This window comes from Salvelinus fontinalis, chromosome 39 (genome assembly GCF_029448725.1).
Source record: "Salvelinus fontinalis isolate EN_2023a chromosome 39, ASM2944872v1, whole genome shotgun sequence".
NCBI classification, from domain to species: Eukaryota; Metazoa; Chordata; class Actinopteri; order Salmoniformes; family Salmonidae; genus Salvelinus; species Salvelinus fontinalis.
Window position 1 is genome coordinate 20,256,421 of NC_074703.1, and position 14,795 is coordinate 20,271,215.

General features: G+C 42.1%; 1 protein-coding gene across 2 annotated transcripts in view; it reads left to right on the forward strand.

Moving 5' to 3' along the window:
- tbc1d22a (TBC1 domain family, member 22a) overlaps positions 1 to 14,795 on the forward strand; it is a 162,329-nt gene that overhangs the window by 32,556 nt on the left and 114,978 nt on the right. The window contains exons 7-8 of one of the 2 annotated variants that reach the window (XM_055906168.1): positions 11,934 to 12,062; positions 14,419 to 14,481. In XM_055906168.1, coding sequence (XP_055762143.1) covers positions 11,934 to 12,062; positions 14,419 to 14,481 — 192 coding nt within the window. The remainder of the gene's footprint in view (positions 1 to 11,933; positions 12,063 to 14,418; positions 14,482 to 14,795) is intronic. The other variant, XM_055906167.1, reaches the window with a different exon arrangement.

The following is a 14,795-nucleotide window of genomic DNA, read 5'->3' on the forward strand; positions in this document are numbered from 1 at the left end:
CTCTGTGTTGTTTGTGTCACACTGCTTTGCTTTATGTTGGCCAGGTCACAGTTATAAATGAGAACTTGTTCTCAACTAGCCTACCTGGTTAAATAAAGGTGAAATAAAAAACAGTGCCACTGAAGCAGAAAAGTAGCAGCTACAACCAGCTTAACTCTGGTACAAACATAACTTCATGACCATTGAGATGCATACACATTTTCACACCCGGGCTAACATGCCCCCTGCCGGTACTTCTCACAGAAACCATCACCATTTTATCCCCCAACACTTTCCCTGGTTGCCACTCAACTAAAAATCTCACTTTTTTTAATTCACTCCAAATAGACTGATTTCGAGGCAGGGTGGTGTTTTACGCCAAGTTACCTTATTTTCATGTTCGATATTTTTTGGGCGTCGAGGGCAATGATATTGCAGTGGTGCAGTGCCACAATTAAATGACTGCAGTGGTACCTGGTTAGCCCGGGTAGCACACACAGCCATGTCTAGTTCACCTGTCTGACCTTCATCTGCCTATGTCTGGCTCGTCTGACTCAGACCTGGAGCTGGAGCGCCACTCTGTTGGACCCTTTGTGTGGTGTGTGTGTGTGTGTCTCTTGTGCTTTTGGTATCCCTCTTCTGTATATGGGCATGTCTTTCTGCGTCTAGTCCTGTGTTTGTGTTAGTGATTTTGACATGCGAATTAAAACAGCAGGGAATCATCTTTAAACAAGAGCGATGACTCGTCAGGCCTCTGTGGGAGCAGACGGAGCTGCCGTCACCGTCTGAGGCGCTGTTGTTTTAATGCAAAATCAATTCTCTTCATCCTGCTGACTTCACACAACCTGCTGCACACACACACACACACACTGTTCAGACTTCAACAAGCCTCTCCAGCGCTCTACTAAGTAGATTTTTGTTTGTCAGTTCCTCGCTAGAAAATAAAGATTTCATTTACTTCCCAAATTGATTCCTTAAGCTTAGTTTTTAGAGGGAGAACGGTGGGAGAACAGATTGTGTGTTTGTGTCAGGTGCCAGCCCATGGATTGACAAAGCGATTAGTGGAGAAAAGAATCAACAGCAAGTTAAAGGGGTCTTTAGATGTATCTAGGCTGGCCAGCTGTGATGGTTTCCTACTGACTGTCAGCACCTTGTAGTTTTACTTTCTCCTCTTCAAAAACTTTCACAAGGGCAAGGCTATTGATTCTTCTAATTTTCTGAAGCACAAGTACAGATAGTGAAATAAATTGGCACCCTTGCTTTATTCACTTTCTTTGAAGTAAAAAAATAAAATGACAACTTTTAGTGTTTGCAACTGCAAAAAATGAATGATTGAATATTCATATTAAGTTGGTTGGAGGCAATGGTTGTCCTTTGCTGTGTAATTTCTCACCTGTTAAGTTGCAGGCGCCTACATGAGTAAAAATATCCCTGGGGCCAAGCTTCCTGACATCCAGGATGTAGATACTAGGCGCTGTCAGAGGAAGGCCCACAAAATTGTCAAGGACTCCAGTCACCCGTCATTGACTGTTCTCTCTGCTTCCGCATAGCAAGTGGTACAGGAGCGCCAAGTCTAGGACCAAAAGGCTCATTAACAGCTTCTACCCCCAAGCCATAAGACTGCTGAACAACTAATCAAATGGCCGCCCAGACTATTTACATGTACCGGTACCCCCTGTATATAACCTCGTTATTGTTATGTACTTTTCTTGTTACCTTTTGATTTGATTGATTCCAATTTTTTTTTTAAACTTTAGTTTATTTAGTAAATATTTTTTTAAACTCTATTTCTTAAACTGCATTGCTGGTTAAGGGCTTGTAAGCATTTCACTGTAAAGTCTACACCTGTTGTATTCGGAGCATGTGACAAATACATTTGATTTGAAATAGCTATTCAACCAGTTTGGAAATGAGTAAACAGAACTTTCTTCTCCATTGCACTCCATAGTAAAGTGTAACAGTGCCAATGTATTTGATTGCATCTGTAAGTGTGACGATGGAAGTTTGTTGAATTTAGTTTGAATTCCAGTGACTGAGCATTCTAACAAATCCCAGAGTGGACTGCAGTATCATGCATGAACCAGGGGTTGAAACCTACATTTTCCAATCGTTTCGTTCTGATAAAATCAAATTGTATTAGTCAAATGCGCCCGAATACAACGGGTGTAGACCTTACAGTGAAATGCTTACTTACGAGCTCCCCAACCAACAATGCGGTTTCAAAAAATACGGACAAGAATAGAGAGAAAAGTAATTTATTAGCAGCAACAAAAAACAACAATAGCGAGACTATATACAGTCGTGGCCAAACGTTGAGAATGACACATGTATATACATTAACACAAAGTTTGCGGCTACAGTATCTTTAGATATTTTTGTCAGATGTTACTACGGAATTCTGAAGTATAATTACAAGCATTTCGTAAGTGTCAAATGCTTTTATTGACAATTACATGAAGTTGATGCAATGAATCAATATATGCAGTGTTGACCCATCTTTTTCAAGACCTCTGCAATCCGCCCTGGCATGCTGTCAATTAAATGCCTGGAACGTATGATAGCGTTGTTAACCGGTTCCCATGAGTTTAAAATAACGGTTCTGTTCTGGAACAGTATGGATCACTTACGTTCCATTTCTGTTTCTTGAAAAAATATATTTTCTAGTTTTCGGTTCTGTTCCCTATACCGGTTCCAACCCTTGGCGCGAACACAATCAACAACCCCACCTAGCAGCGCCCCTTGCCTGTCTTTCTTACCGTGTAGTTTTTAAGTCTGCGATTGGCTCTGGGATGCTGTCGGAGACATTTGCAGGCCCTGATAAAGTGCAGTGCCGTGTGTGTGTGTGTGTGTGTGTGTGTGTTTTCTCCCTTGTTGACCCTGAGTACACCCTCCATTAACCTTGGTGGATGAAACTTTCTCTTCTCTTCATTATGTAAAGTCTGCTAAACCTGGGGAGACAGCAAGGTGCTCCAGCTCATCTCATAGCCTTATCTGTTCTTCTCAGAACATTCTCTTCAAAAATAACACCTACAAGGCTATGTACAGTCGTGGCCAAAAGTTTTGAGAATGACACAAATATTAACTTTCACAAAGTCTGCTTCCCATTGTCTTCGGATATTTTTGTCCGATGGTACTATTGAATACTGAAGTATAATTACAAGCATTTCTTAAGTGTCTGGGCCACATCCTGACTGATGTCAGGCCATTCTTGCATAATCAATGCTTGGAGTTTGTCAGAATTTGTGGGTTTTTGTTTGTCCACCCGCCTCTTGAGGATTGACCACAAGTTCTCAAATGGGATTAAGGTCTGGGGAGTTTCCTGGCCATGGACTCAAAATATTGATGTTTTGTTCCCCGAGCCACTTAGTTATCACTTTTGCCTTACGGCAAGGTGCGCCATCATGCTGGAAAAGGCATTGTTCGTCACCAAACTGTTCCTGGATGGTTGGGAGAAGTTGCTCTCTTTGGATGTGTTGGTACCATTCTTTATTCATGGCTGTGTTCTAGGCAAAATTGTGAGTGAGCCCACTCCCTTGGCTGAGAAGACACATGAATGGTCTCAGGATGCTTTACTGTTGGCATGACACAGGACTGATGGTAGCGCTCACCTTGTCTTCTCCGGAGACAAGCTTTTTTCCGGATGCACCAAACAATCGGAAAGGGGATTCAATGACTTTACCCCAGTCCTCAGCAGTTCAATCCCTGTACCTTTTGCAGAATATCAGTCTGTCCCTGATGTTTTTCCTGGAGAGAAGTGGCTTCTTTGCTGCCCTTCTTGACACCAGGCCGTCCTCAAAGTCTTCGCCTCACTGTGCGTGCAGATGCACTCACACCTGCCTCCTGCCATTCCTGGCAACCTCTGTACTGGTGGTGCGCCGATCCCGCAACTGAATTAACTTTCGGCGACGGTCCTGTCGCTTGCTGGACTTTCTTGGGCACCCTGAAGCCTTCTTCACAACAATTGAACCACTCACCTGGAAGTTCTTGATGATCCGATAAATGGTTGATTTAGGTGCAATCTTACTGGCAGCAATATCCTTGCCTGTGAAGCCCTTTTTGTGTAAAGCTATGATGACGACACGTGTTTCCTTGCAGGTAACCGTGATTGACAGAGGAAGAACAATGATTCCAAGCACCACCCTCCTTTTGAAGATTCCGCTCTGTTATTCGAACTCAATCAGAATGACAGAGTGATCTCCAGCCTTGTCCTCGTTAACTCTCACACCTGTTTTAACGAGAGAATCACTGACATGTCAGCTGGTCCTTTTGTGGCAGGGCTGAAATGCAGTGGAAATGATTTGGGGATTCAGTTCATTTGCATGGCAAAGAGTGCCTTTACAATTAATTGCAATTCATCTGATCATTCTTCATAACATTCTGGAGTATATGCAAATTGCCATCATACAAACTGAAGCAGCAGACTTTGTGAAAATTTATATTTGTGTCATTCTCAACTTTTGGCCACGACTGTACAAACAGATTCACAAAATAAAAAAGAGCAGTGAAAGCTCACACTTTTATAGTTCGAAAAGACAGTTTGATGATTTACTTGGATTTTACCACTTTCCTCTCCAATCCTCTCCCATCTTCACTAGTGGGGTTACAAGGTAGGATTAGGGGTCAATTTTGAATTGGACAGGAGGACACCTAATTTCAGGAATTTCAATTACCTAACTGTGGTTTGTATACATGCCTGGCTTCAGAGCACATCTGCTCACAACTATGACAGTCCTGACTCCAAAGGAAGAGACAATCCTCTTGAACCTATTTGGAACTAAATGCTTGCGCTGATCAAGATTTTATTACTATTGACAGATTTTTCTCTTCACCTACAAAAATACAATGTTTTATGTGCTCTCTACTGTATCCAGCTAACCACACTGCCAGCCCACATCCCAAATTCTCTAAGCAGTGTGTGACTCAAACTGTGCTTGTACTGTATGACGGAGTGGTTTGAAACTTTTGAAGGACTCACTCCTTTTGACTCGCTTCCATTCATGTTCTGACTCAATCACTGCTGTAAATCTCTAAAGGTTGGTGAAGTCCAACATGTTCCATTCATAAAGTAACCAATTTCTCCTCTCTCGGTTCATGAATGAAACTTCCACTCACATCCTGATTTTAACCCTCCTGTTGTGCTCGTTTCATGTTAATTAATTGTGTTCCTGGTCCAAAATGACCGCCCCATTGTAGCTGATTATAAATCCATAATAATCCATATATTATTACCTATTGTTGTGTTAGATCTTTTTATCAATTTAAGTTCTTGTGAATATTACAAGTTTTGAACTTCTATTTGCTTTTTATGGACTGTAGGCCTCATTGACCTGAGCTCATACAACTATTTTGAGTAAAAAAAAGCATAATGTATGGATTATTTTGCCTTTAACTTACTCCGATGAAACCTATTGTGCTATTTATCACAGACTACCTTGTGTCAAAGTTTAACAAGGACTCTCCCCTCACCAGTGTCATGATCAAAGATATGATCAAGAGCCTCACATACAGTATATCGTTTGGTCATTGTGCTGCCACAGAATGAATTGTGAGCAAGGCCTCAAAAAAGCTTTATATACCAGAGCTGCGAGAGAAGTTCTATATATTAATGAAGCAATGTTGTGATTGTTTGTGAGAATGCCAACAGGTGGGGAAAGATAATTTTTGGGGGTGTTGCCATGGAAACCAAGAAGGGGGGGGGGGTGCGTGCTCAAATTTGGGGGTCTGGGAGAGCAAGTGTGTCCATCTGATGAATTGGCATGTGCCTGAACTCAATTTTATACATTAATTGTAGTCTCACCCATTAATTTCTAATGACTGGTCATTTTTGACTGGAAACACCACAGGTGTACAAAGGTTTTAAAAAAACACCAAAAATGTTATGAAAATCATCCAAATGTATTTTGTCATACCGTTCCGTGACTTTGTCCACACAATCAGATTGAATGAACTACATTTTTCAGAGAGAGAACTTGTAAGTTGGTCCAATTCGACTGGAACAGAGCAGGAGGGTTAATGGAGTTTTCAAAAGGATTTGACCCCACCCAACCTAGCTATCCACTGCGTATCTCACTGCAGTAGCACTCGGATAATACTTCCGAGTCTCTTCAAATACTTGACCTTCCTCTGTCACCAACATTAGAATACCAACCCTCACCTCCTCCCTTTTACAGCACATTATCAAGTCAGCGTGATTACATGGACATATGGTAATGGCTCTTATAGCCAGTGCTCAGGGGGCTGCCTGGCACACATACGTCTTGTTGTAAGAGCTATTTGTTGGGCCGTGGGAGTGAAGAATGGGCACAGGGCTCAACTGCTCCAGAGATTAATGGTTTTCTGGGGCTGTAGATTTCCAGGCAATCAATTACTTTATCACTATGGGCCTAGTCTACACCAGCAGGACTTGCCTTTTCTGGCCCAGACATATGATGTATACTGTAGCTAGACACATTCTCACTGGAGGAGAGGTGTGTTTTGTATCCTGTGCGCGCGAGCGTGTTTTCAATGTTATACCATTGTTAGGCCCTCGGCCCTCTTTGCATTAATCTCTGCCCGGTCTGTTATTGAATGTGGGTTGATATGAAGAGATTAGTATTGCCAACAACCTTAACAGTTCCCTTTTTCAACTTCCTCTGCCGTACTGAAACATTTGCTCATGCAGTGGAACTGTGTCAGTGGTAAAGTGCTCGAACAGTTAGTCTGCGTCCCAAATGGCCCCGTCATCCCTACGTTATGCACTACTTTTGCCCAGCCTGGTGCCCACTGGAGCGCAGTCCGTTTGAGCAGATTTAAAGTGATTGGAAGTTACTCTATCCCTAACGTAGTTCCTACAATGTGTGTGGATGCATGGGTGTGTATGTGCGTGTCTAGCCTAGACTAGTGTATAATGCTAGGCTTGTGATGAGTCATTCTCGACTACTCACAAGGCTAGCATGCCTAGCGTGGGCAGGTTTTTTTTCTCCTCTCCAGTGAATCGATTCAAATATCTATGTTTGATTCAAAGTATAGTTATTATGCCTGGGTGGTATCCAGATTATCACACCTTCACACAGACCTTGTGCCATACTGGGATATTTGGTAATACCGGCACTGGACACAAGGGGCGCTGTTTTCAAACCCCACTGTAATCTGAAGGTTAGCAATGCTAACAAGTACATGTCAAAATCCATAGAGAATGAGAACTAAATGCTAACGAGTGCATTGCGAACATTTTATGCAGTCTCTGAACTAAACCCTACAAGTAACTAAAAAAAGCGACTTAGTTTTCGGCATGCACAAAACAAATATAAAACAGCAAGGCCCTGGATCCGGGAGGGGTTTTTCTGCTGTTACCAAGTGAAGCTTGATTTTGGAAGAAGCTAACCATTTAGCTAGCGAGCTACTAAATTGGAAAACCAAATGCACATCTTCAGAGCTTTTAGCACAATTTAGACAGTTAACTTAATAGTTATAAGATATCTAGCTGACCGACACTTACTTGTGAATTCCATATTATATGTAACTAGATCACCTGGTGTGTGCTGCACAACAGTGAGTGACTCACGAGCAATGTTCCCTCGAAAAAAATGTAGTCACTGAGCAAATTTCAGGTCTGCTGAGTGCAAACTCGAACGTTGTGGAAATTCTGTGCAACTTCTGGCCCGCGTTTACTGTGAACACTGACGCTGTACCCACTTTAAGTTACAGGTATAACAGTGGCCAAGTAGGTTGCTGTGGCTATTTGATCATAATGTAGGCCTATCAGAGTGGCTTAGCATAAACGATGGAGAAAATGCATCACGATACATTTTAACATGGAATTAACTGTTCTGTATTTCAGCCTACAGTAGTGTCAATGTGTGCTGTTCAATGTAAGCCTATATTCCATAAGACTTTTGAAATAAATTTAGCGATTGATAGTTACCTGTTTATCCACTTGTCTTTCAGACAAGGTGACTGAACATGTTGTATTTGTTTGCAAGAAACGACTTTAGAAAATGAAATGCATTATTATTCTCATACCATTATTACGGATAATCAGGCAAATTATGCTACCCTTTGCATATTGGCTACTTATATTTTGAGACAGGCTTGAAAAAGCTAACACTGCCCCAAAATACAACACTGCCCCTTGCAGATAAAACGCTCTTTACCTGGCTTGCTTTTCAAAGATGGCTAAAAATGCACGTGTTGTGCTCTTGTAGGAAGCAACCACTCCGCCATTGCTGACTAGAAATGAGGTATAACTGGGCTAATAACACACTTACTAACAAAGAATATTAACAAATGTACACCTGGCTACATGCAGTTGGTTTGATCGCAAAACAAACGCATCTATTCGCAACCACTCATGCTGTAAACACAGTCCAGTTCAAAGTGAATGGTACAGATCCAAGTATGGCAATGGTCTGTTTGCGTATAGGGATACTGTAGCTCTGATTGGTTATGGTGGACCGGTCTGTGTAGAGAATGGGCCTGAGTTGTCAGTCAATGCAATAGAATCCTACTTCAATGCACTTTACCTCCAAGAAAATCTCTTGCATAGTTTTTTTGTTTCGGTATGTTGCATTGAAAGTGACTAATATTGTGTTGATTTGTTCACAATTCACACAGTGGAGGGAAATTTTGATAGTGTTAACTAAAGGGGCTGATATTTCTTCTGCGCGGCAGTCCCGTGGGGCTGTGCGCCCTCACAGCTTAGAGGGAACATTGCTCACAAGGTTCCGGTCTCTCGTGTTGTGTGCTTGTTAACTAAAATCAGGTGACTGGGAACTACTGGTCAGTGGTGGAACAAGTACCCAATGTTCATACTTGAGTAAAAGTAACGATACCTTCGTAGAAAATGACTCGTAAGTCACCCAGTAAAATTCGACTTGAGTAAAAGTATTTGGTATGAAACATACTTAAGTATAAACAATTTCTAATTCCTTATATTTAGCAAACCAGACCGCATCATTTTCTTTTTACTTTTATTTACTGATAGAGAGGGGCAAGCTCTAACACTCAGACATAATTTACAGACAAAGCATTTGTGTTTAGTGAGTCCGACATATCAGAGGCAGTAAGGATGACCAGGGATGTTCTCTTGATAAGTGTGTGAATTAGACCAACGAGTTCTTTTGAAGTAAATCTGTGCCTCACCACAATCCTGTCTTGGAGGTCTACGGACCGGTGTGTGCCTTTCCCAATCATGTCCAATCAATTGAAGTTACTACAGGTGGACTTCAATCGGGCTGTAGGTGGCCTAGTGAGTAGGAATTTGGGCCAGTAACCGAAAGGTTGCTTGATCGAATACCGGAGCTGACAAGGTAAAAATCTGTAATTTTGCCCCTGAGCAAGGCAGTTACCCCACTGTTCCCCGGGTTAGAATGACGTGGATGTCGATTTTTAAGGCAGCCTCTCTGATTTACCTCTGATTCAGAGGGTTGGGTTAAATGCGGAAGGTACATTTCAGTTGAATGCATTCAGATGTACAACTGACTAGGTATCCTCCTTTCCAATCAAGTTGTAGAAACATCTCAAGTATGATCAATGGAAACAGGATGCACCTTAGCTCAATTTCGAGTCTCCCGGCAAAAGGTGTGAATACTTATGTTAAAGTATTTGTGTTCTTTTGATTTTTAATACATTTGCAAACATGTCTAAACCTATTTTCGCTTTGTCGTTATGGGGTATTGTGTGTAGATTTGATGAGGAACAAAATGTGTTAAATCCATTTTAGAATAAGGCTGTAAGGAAACAAAATGTGAAAAAAGTCCCATTTCTGAATGCACTATATAAAGATCCTGTACATTAAAATTGGAGGCCCCTTACACTTCAGTGTTGTGACGCAAAAATTCTAGCAAAATGCATAGAATTACAATTGTTTTGGGATATTATTAATCTTAATCAGGAATATTTTTTACATGGACAATAGTTTAAAGATAATATAAGTACTGGAAACAATAGAACGCTATGAAAAATCCAGGAAACCAGGCCTGGTATTCATAGCTAACTTTCAAAAATACTTTTGATAAAATACGACTGGAATATACATATAAATGGCTGGAATATTTCCATTTTGGAGAATACAATGGGTTAATGTTATGTATAGTAACCCAAGTTGTAAAATAGTGAATAATGGCTACTTCTCATAGTATTAAACTGTCAATAGGAGTAAAACAATGTTGTCCACTATCGGCATATCTATTTATTATGGCCATAGAGATGTTGGCTATTAAAATCACATCCAACAATCGTATCAAGGGGTCAAGAAATCCAGGGCATAAATACAAAAGTGTCATTGTACGCTGATGATTCATGTTTTCTTTTAAATCCACAATTTGGATCCCTCCATAGCCTCATCGAGGATACAGATCATTTTTCCTAACCTCTGGAGGCCTTGAGGCCGATATGTAAAGCGTAATAAAGGGCAGTGATACTAGCAGTGTTGCGGGTTTCTTATTTTCTCTCTCATATTATTCAATTGTTACCTTGCACCTGCAACAAAGATAGCTCAGATGTGCGTGTGCCTTTTTGAATGGAAAGTTAGCAAAAATAGATGCTATCTTGCTACCTTCGAAAGGACCATACCTGTCTATTTGTGGAAAAATCACCCTGATTAACTCTTTAGTCATATCCCAGTTTACCTATTTGCTTATGGCTTTGGCTATACCTAACAACTTGTTTTTTACATAATATGTGCAAAAAATATTACATTTTATTTGGCATGGCAAGCCTGACAAAATTAAACGGTTATGTTTATATAATGAATATGAATTCGGAGGGCAGAAATTACGAAATATTAAAGCATTAGACCTCTCACTAAAGGCTTCAGTCATACAAAAGCTATATTTATATACAAACTGGTTCTCTAGCAGATTAGTAAGAATGGCTCACCCAGTGTTCAAGAATGGCCTTTTTCCCTTTATTCAGACTACAGCTCCAAAATAGTGTATTTTTTAAAACAAGCCATGGAAAGTTACAATATCAGTTTAACCCACCAGAAAAGACAGAAAATTATTACAACAAATATGATTATGGTTTAACTCAAATATGCTAACTTTTAAACAAAACCGGTATCATTTTTTCTAAATTATATCATAGATACGACTGGTGGAGTTATGTCACACATGCAGCTAACAAAAATATATGGAAATGTCTGCTCTATCTAAAATTGCAACCAACAAGTTGCAGCATTACCTCAAAGATGGAAGGGGAGAAAGTTAGAAACTTGCCTGTTGTCCCTGCATTAAAGACCAAAATTGGTTAAAGAAAATTGTGATAAATAAAAAAGTATACCGGTTTCAGTTAAGGATCAAAAAACTGGCAGCTTTGCCATACTGATTTTCGATGGACCTGTTCAATGGCACATGGTTTATGAACTGATACACAAAACAACGGCGGATTGAAAACCTCGTTTTTCAATTAAAATTGTTGTACAAAATTCTTACAACCAATAGAATGTCATATATGGGTGATACAACTGTACCAGTTCTACAGATTTTGCTTTGAAGAGACAGGATCATTTGTTTAAGTACTATCCATATGTAGCTTTTATTTGGTCGCAGGAATGGCTGAAGAATTGCAACATTTACCTGGAGTTAACTCTGCAAATATAATTGCTGGGTGATCCGAGAAGTCAATTGATCAATAATATAATAATATTCCCAAAAATGTTTATCTTTTCATTTACAATCTGTAGAAACTGAGAATTGAAAGGTTCAGAATTTTTTCACATCGCAGTTGAAACATTAATGGCAAATGGAGAGAGAGATGGGAGGGGTTGAGGGTAGCTGACGGATGGGACTAAAAACAAACAAAAGAATCCTAGGATGTGTTGTCCGTTTAGTTTACTCCAATTAGGGGAGCGGTGGTAGGGTTAGGGGAAAATAATAAAATATCTATTTTTTTAAAGGAGTGGAACTGGCTTCGAGGTCCTGAGTTGAGTTTCAGGAGCATATGCTATCCTAACTGTTCTAGTATACTCTTCCCAGGGTTACCTTCCTGCCAACACAGAGAGGAGAGAGAGCACGCTACAGAGGAAGAGACAGGAATACTTTGGTTTCATAGAACAGTACTACGACTCGCGCAACGACGAGCACCACCAAGACACATACAGACAGGTAAGGATGCTGTGTATGACTACACACAGTCACATTCTGTCACTCTTTCTCTCCCTCTTTTTCGCTCCTCTTCCCCCCCTGTCTTTCTGTATACCTATATCCACTGAGATATTTTATTTAACCTTTATTTAAACTAGGCATGTTAGTTACAATGACTGCCTACCCCGGCCAAACCCTAATGACGCTGGGCCAAATGTGCGCCGCCGCCTATGGGACTCCCAATCACGGCCAGTTGTGATTCAGTCTGGAACTGAACCAGTGTCTGTAGTGACGCTTCTAGCACTGAGATGCAGTGCCTTAGACCGCTGTGCCACTCAGGAGCCCATGCACTTATATATTGAGAGCAGTCTGTCTATCCTAAGCTCTGCTCCTCCACAGTTCATCCGTTACAGTGGTGGATAAATATAATTCCTCCTCGGCTATTTACAGTTCAGACCCCTTCACCTCAGTGACGGCAGACATATTCATTTGTGCAGATAGAATGGGCTGTCCTGTGGGTGTAAATCCCCAAGCCCTCTTACCAGCCATTTCTCTTTGTCCCTGATGTGTTGGTTCACCCACAGCCTAGACTAGCCAAGCCATAGCCTGTCAGCGGCCGCGAGGCTGCATTACAGATCCAGTTATACGGTGATAAGTGGTTTTTCATGCTGCTCTCCTCTCACACATAGCAGTGCCACTATGGAGGCTAGACAAGAATGACCCTCTCTCTCAAAAAAAAGACCCTCCGTCCACCGTTGATGTCAGACTCTCCCTCCCTCTGTTTATCAGGGAAATCACTTCTGCTGACACACACACACACACACACACACACACACACACACACACACACACACACACACACACACACACACACACACACACACACACACACACACACACACACACACACACACACACACACACACACACACACACACTACTATCCTTGTGGGGATCTAAAATAGTTTTCCATTCAAAATCCTATTTTCCCTAAACCTAACTCCTAACCCTAAGCTTAAAATAGCCTTAGTCCCTGCGAGGGAGAATTGTCCTCGTTTTACTATCCTATTGGTGATTTCCGGTACCCACGAGGATAGTAATACATGCACGCATGATATTTACTATGTGGTGTATTGTCGAAATTTACTATTGTACGACAATATTTACTATGCTGAGATCAACAACCGTTTCCCGCTAGAGTAAGATGAAGAGAGGTAAGTCCTCTCTTTGCCTTTAAGAAAATGACAGATATTTACTTTAAAATGGGAGAGTTGTTTTAGGCTTCCAGCAAACTGAGTAGAAATGTCGTCTCAGCAGGGAGTCTGGAGACCGTTCTTCTCTACACTGATCTCAGTTCTGTGTTCAGTGGCAGAGGATGTTTTCTGTCTGATCACAGGCTCCCTGCTGTTCCTGAGTCAGTGCTCAACTTCCTGACATTGGCAGTGCAAGGCCTGTGACTGTCTATTCCCCAGTCTCTCTTCTGTAACTCCTCTCATCTCCCTACAGTAGTCTATCTCTGTTTTTGTACGTGGATCTCTCGCTCTCTCGCTCACTCACACTCCCCCTCTCGCTCCAACTTTCTCTTTCAATCAATCAATCAATCAAATGTATTTATAAAGCCCTTTTTACATCAGTGGATGTCACATAGTACTTATACAGAAACACAGCCTAAAACCCCAAAGAGCTAGCAACGGTGGCTATGGAAAACTCCTTAGAAAGGCGCTCCCTCCCACACTCTCAGGAGGGGACTATCAGGCGCTCCCTCCCACACTCTCAGGAGGGGACTATCAGGCGCTCCCTCCCACACTCTCAGGAGGGGACTATCAGGCACTCCCTCCCACACTCTCAGGAGGGGACTATCAGGCGCTCCCTCCCACACTCTCAGGAGGGGACTATCAGGCGCTCCCTCCCACACTCTCAGGAGGGGACTATCAGGCGCTCCCTCCCACACTCTCAGGAGGGGACTATCAGGCGCTCCCTCCCACACTCTCAGGAGGGGACTATCAGGCGCTCCCTCCCACACTCTCAGGAGGGGGCTATCAGGCGCTCCCTCCCACATCTACTGTATTTTTTTGTTTGTTGAAGGTTAGTCTCAGAGGCTTCCTATTTTATACAGTCACATTTCTGTACTATATCCCGTTGAATTGTCTCATGTTGATGTGTGTGTAGCAGTATGTACTTTTTGTGAAAAACAGCAGTTTTTCCCCCTCCACATCTAGGGCTGGGAAAAAGTCCACTGTGGATATGTGTTCAGTTGAGTGTGTTGACTTATTTCCCTGGTGTGTGTGTATATTGTGCACGGTCCGTGTGTGTACGCGTGACGACTGAATGTGTGTGTGTGATGTGTTTGTGTTTACTGTTTTCTCCACGCCACCAGATTCGTATAGACATCCCCCGGATGAGTCCGGAGTGTCTAATGCTGCAGCCTATGGTGACCGAGGTAAGACTGGTTAAAGGGGCTGCAGACCAAACCCCCCCTCTCGCCAGCATGACACCGGTCCTGTTCCCGTCTGCCCTGCCAGTGTTTGTCCATCTGTCTGCAGGCTCCAACTTCTGAACTGGGTGGAAGTGGCTCTCTGGTTTGACGAGGCTCTCCTCCACACGTATGTGATGACGAGGTGTATGTGCTTGTGCCCTGCACTGACCCGCTGTGGTTCTATAGAGAAAATGGGGTTTGGATTGCAGAGAGCTAGTGAGCCACACTACCCCTCCACCCAGTTCAGAAATATAGCCTAGGAGCTCCAGTTCTCTCCA